This window comes from Athene cunicularia (genome assembly GCF_003259725.1).
Source record: "Athene cunicularia isolate RWA chromosome 4 unlocalized genomic scaffold, athCun1 chr4_part2, whole genome shotgun sequence".
Lineage (NCBI taxonomy): Eukaryota > Metazoa > Chordata > Aves > Strigiformes > Strigidae > Athene > Athene cunicularia.
Window position 1 is genome coordinate 19,121,446 of NW_020799099.1, and position 5,265 is coordinate 19,126,710.

At 49.6% G+C, this 5,265-nt stretch overlaps 1 protein-coding gene across 1 annotated transcript in view; it reads left to right on the plus strand.

The window, feature by feature from the left end:
- Positions 1-4,279, plus strand: part of LOC113479683 (alcohol dehydrogenase 1-like) — a 5,810-nt gene extending 1,531 nt beyond the window's left edge. The window contains exons 3-8 of the mRNA XM_026847938.1: positions 36-126; positions 242-461; positions 581-841; positions 1,153-1,288; positions 3,440-3,578; positions 4,192-4,279. Of these exons, the coding sequence (XP_026703739.1) occupies positions 36-126; positions 242-461; positions 581-841; positions 1,153-1,288; positions 3,440-3,578; positions 4,192-4,216 (872 nt within the window). The 3' untranslated portion in view covers positions 4,217-4,279. The remainder of the gene's footprint in view (positions 1-35; positions 127-241; positions 462-580; positions 842-1,152; positions 1,289-3,439; positions 3,579-4,191) is intronic.
- The last annotated feature ends 986 nt before the right edge of the window (positions 4,280-5,265 follow it).

Consider the following 5,265-nt stretch of genomic DNA (forward strand, 5'->3'; position numbering starts at 1 on the left):
GAGTGAGAGGCACCTAACCAGGATCTGCTTTTTTGCAGGAGACAAAGTCATCCCCATTCCCCTGCCTCACTGTGGGGAATGCAGCTTCTGCCTGAATCCCGAATCCAACTACTGCCTGAAGTCCCAGTGAGTTTGCTTCACCCTGCCCTACACCTACATGGGGCTGGCTGTCTCTCAGCAAGTCTGACACCCCTACGGGTGCTTTATTTGGTGCAAAACAAATGCTTGTGCCTCCCAACAGCTTCTCTGAATCACAAAACTTGCTGCCTGACAAGACCAGCCGCTTCACTTGCAAAGGGAAACAGATCCACCATTTCCTGTGGGTCAGCACCTTTGCAGAATACACTGTGATCCCAGAGTACGTCGTTGCCAAGATAGATGCTGCTGCACCTCTGGACAAAGTCTGTTTGCTCGGCTGTGGGTTTTCCACAGGCTATGGGGCTGCCATCAACACTGCCAAGGTTGGTATTCAGGCATGTCGAGCACAAGCACCCCATGGCCACCCTCGCATCCTCACCAACCCTGCACAACAGAAACCTCCTCTTCACACTGGAGACTCACAGGGCCCCATGTTGTACAGGTAAAACCAGGCTCCACCTGTGCTGTCTTTGGCCTTGGAGGAGTTGGCCTCTCTGTTGTGATGGGCTGCAAGGCGGCCGGAGCTTCCCGCATCATTGCCGTTGACATCAACAAGGACAAGTTTGCCAAGGCCAAGGAGCTGGGAGCCACTGACTGCATCAATCCTCGAGACTTCAAGAAGCCCATCCAGGAGGTGCTCACTGAGATGACCGGCCATGGTGTGGACTACTCCTTTGAGGTCATCGGGCAAGCAGATACCATGGTAAGGTGGCATTTCAGCACATGTCCTCCCTCCCAGCTCTTTCACAGCCTCCCCCATCAGGGCAAAATTCACCCTGTTAGGAAGCTCCTGCTGCCTGCACTGCTGGGCACATCTTTGCTCAGAAAGGCAGTCTATGGGCTGTGGCAGAAAATGACATACAAGTCTCAAAACAGGCACTGAGCTCTCCATGCCTGCTGCACAAGGCAGTAGGTGTTTCCAGATTACCAGGGAGGGGAGATGACCACGCAGAAGGAATGCTTTTCTGACAAACTCATTAGAACGTTCTCCAATTCGCCTGTCTGTCCCATCAGATTGCTGCCCTGGCTTCCTGCAATATGAGCACTGGCGTCTGTGTGATGGTTGGGGTAGCAGTTTCTGGTTCGGTGATTCCCATCGATCCTGTGCTTCTGCTGTGTGGGCGTACATGGAAAGGAACTGTGCTTGGAGGTATGAAACTTAGGAAAACATTCTAGATAGGCTTTTCAGCCTTCTCCTTTCATGGTACTTTCCAAATCATAGAATCACAGAATAGTTTGAGTTGGAAGGGAACTTTGAAGATCATCCAGTCAAACCCTTCTGCTGTGCGGTGGGACATCTTGCACTTGAATACGTTGCTCAAAGCCTTGTCCAACCTGACCTTGAATACTTCCAATGATGGCACATACACAACCTCTCTGGGCAGCTTGCTCCAGTGTCTCACCACCCTCATTGAAAAAAAACTCCTCCTTGTGACCAGTCCAAATGTACCCTATTTCAGTTTATAAATGTGACCTCTTGTCCTGTCACTACAGGCCTTTTTAAAAAGTCTCTCTCCATCTTTCTTATAAGCCCCCTTTAAGTATTGAAAGGCCACTGTAAGGTCTCCCCAGAGCATTGTCCACATGCTGAACAACCCCAACTCTCTCAGCCTTTCTTCACTGGAGAGGTGTCAGACCTTTGATAATTTTCCTGGCCAATTCCTTATCCACTTGTCCACCCATCAAAGCTGTATCCCTCCAAATTAGCAGTAAAAAGGTCATGGGGGACTGTATCAAAGGCCTTACAGAAGTCCATGTGGATGACATCTATAGCTCTCCCCTTGTCCACTGATACACTCACTCCATCGTAGAAGGCTGCTAGGTTAGTCACACATGATTTTCCCTTGGTGCACCATGTCACCTCTCTGTCTTCCATATGTTCCAACATATCTTAGAGGAGGATCTGTTCCGTGAAGTTACCAGGCATGGGCATGAGGTTTACTGGTCAGTAGTTGCCAGTGTCCTTCTTTCACCCTTTTAAAAAACAGGTGTCACGTTTCCCTTTCTCCAGTCACTAGGGGCTTTGCCTGACTGCCACCATTTTTCAAATGTGATGGAGAGTGGCACGGCAACATCAGCCAGTTCTCTCAGGACTGTAGGAGACATCTTGTCAGGTCCTATGGACTTAGGTATGTTCAGGTTCCTGAGGTGGTCTTGAACCTGATCTTCACTTCTGATGAGAGGGACTTCACTCCCACAGTCCCTTCCCACTCAAGAGATGTGCGAAGGGAGATTACCACTGAAAACTGATGCAAAAAAATTGTTGAGTACCTCAGCTTTCTCCATGTCGCTTGCCACTAGTGTGTCTGTGGAAAAGGTACACTTCAGTGCATGTAAATAAGTCTCCCCTTGAAAATTAGTTTTGCCATCTGAGCAAAGTCCTCAGCTGTAGGATAAAAGACACTTTTCCTCACACTAATTATTCACTAACCACTTGGTCACCAAGAATATTTCAAGCTTGGCAGTGTCCCAGAAACCCTCTTTGAGAGGGCTTTCCAGAAAAAAAAAGGGAGTGGTGCATTTCCACTGTATATATAGGCATGAAATGTGCTAATAAACCTGCAGCTGTTTCATACAGTTCAACAGACAGAACTGTCTATGCTAACTGGAGACTAAAACAAGGACAAAATCACTCTCCTCCTCCCAAGGAGAGGAAAGATCACAAGATAGTGGAACCGTACCGGTCACTCAGTCCTGACCCTGCAGTATGTGTAGGAAGATCGTAAATGTGTCACATGAAGGAAACTCCTTGTAGTCTCTCTAACACCTTCCTGTTGTACTTTGCTCTCTCCTTCCAGTATAAGACTTTTCTTCCCTCTCCCACTCTCTTGCTTTCTCTCACCCCTGTCCCTCCATCACACACATAACCTCTACCTGACCTTTCAGGGGTAGCCACTCTCATACACACTCCCCTCAGGCCCGAGCAACTGATCTCACCTTGCATTTCACTACAATGTAAGTGCTTCAGTCTTTTTGCCAGAGGAGGGGCAGGTGCACCTCAAAGATCTTTTCATGCCCTCCAGCTATACTCCCAGCCCAAACAAGGGACCCTCTCACATTTTTAGCCTCATTACTTTTGATGCATTCCAAGAAGTAGCTACCACACTTTACAAGGGCACAGCCTCAACTTTATTTTACAGGTCAGCACAGCCTGGCAGAGGGAACAAACCCCTGGTCAGCTCTAATACTCCGCTCAGAGGAGAGCTGCTACAATGTTGGCACCAGCAAACTCTACAAACATTACCTTACCAAAACAACATTTCTCTGATTATTCACTGTGGGTGATTTCTCCCATTTCTAGGTTGGAAAATGAGAGATTCTATGCCCAAATTAGTTTCCAGCTATTTGGAGAAGAAATTCAACTCAGACTTACTGATCACGCACACGCTGCCGATTGCTAAAGTAAATGAAGGATTTGAGTTGTTACGTGCCGGAAAAAGGTGAGACCCTGACTATCAGGAGAGGGGTACAGCAGATGCCACCTCCACCTAAAATTCAAACAGCCCAAACACTCTGGCAGGCAGAGAGATTATGCAACGCTGCCTTCTCAAAAAGCATTTGAGCCTTTTGAGGAAGCGGGGACCAGAGCCATCTGTCGGGAGAATCCACCTGGAGCGAAGAGCCCATGCTCAGCACAGGGAACACTCCTGTTCACAGTTCAGCTCAGCAGAGATCCTGTGGCCCCTGTGCTGCATTGGAGCCAGCACAGGCCCTCAGAAACCCCATCTCATGTAACTGAAAGCACTCCACACGTGATAGAACACAAGGAGTTAGGGGCATCCTTGGTGACAACAGCATAAAAGCAAAAGGAAGGAAGAATGTATCTTACAGTGACAGCACAAGGGCTTTGGGGAGAAACAAGGTGCCTTAGCTCCTCAGGGGTTCCCTTCAGCAGGGTTTTGAAGGCTGCCCCATTGCTGCATGTCTCACACAGCTGTGATAGGAAGAGCCAGATGAGAAAGAAGCTGGCCGGTCCTCAGGCACACCTGCCTGCTCCACTGCCTGCTCCTGAACCACAGCACCTGTAACTACTCCCTTCCTTTCCATTTTCAGTATTCGCAGTGTCCTGCTCTTCTGAAGGACACAGCCACGAGAGACTGAGTGGAGGGACCAGCGCAGCAGACACTCTCCTGGCACAGGCCCTTCTTGCCCAGCACCTCACTTTGTGTGGCACAAGGATATGACAACAAACAACTTGCCAATGTCGGTGCCGCTCGCAGCGCTCCTGCGCCTGGCTGAGACCCCAAAGGATGCCTTGCCTGAGAAAATGCTTTGACCAATAAAGGTTTTCACTCAAACTCATCCCATGCAGTGCATTGAATCAACAGAAGTCCCATGGGGCAGGAGGAGCTCATCCTCAGACTGCAGGTCCCTCCACCACAGCCCTTGACTCAGGAGCAAGAAACTGCCTTTGCCAATTCCACTGCTGCTGCTTCTCACCCCCATGACAGGAGCGTGGCAGCCCCTGGCCTTCATCGTGCAGACGATGGGCCTGTCCAGCAAGGCTGGGGAACAGGCTGCCCAGCAGCATTTCCATGCAGCTGCAGCCACTGGCACATCACAGGGCCAGCAAGTGCCAACAAAAACCTCTCAGGCAGTCCTCTGTACACATAACTGGGGAAATTATGTCACACCTCTTAGCCTGGTCCTCCAACAAGGTCCCCATCATCCAATCGCCTATAAATAACCTTGCCTGATGCCTTGGCAGAAAGCACCTCTGTGCATACTAGGAGAGCCTGGGGGAATGAACCCCCCTCACAGACCTGGTTACACACAAGTGAAACAAAAGTGTCCTTGGAAAAGACCCCCTTCTGACACATTCTCCCCTTACTACCCAGGTGAAAATAGCTGCCACACCACAGACAGTTAACCTTCACTCCAAAAGGGCAGGTGCGTTTGTGCACCATAAAATGTTTGATATGTACTTTTTCCTTTTTTAATCCTTTCGCAAATACCTGGAGGTGAACTGCTGCCAGGTCAGATGCTAACCCTTAGCAACAAGGGGACCTCTAGAAAGCCCAGGCAGTGCTGTAAATCTCCTCCCTCCACGCCCACCAGAAGAAACCAGAGGAGAAATATCTTTTAGACCTCTCTGTCAGGCACAGAGGGCAGGGCACGGCCCAAAGC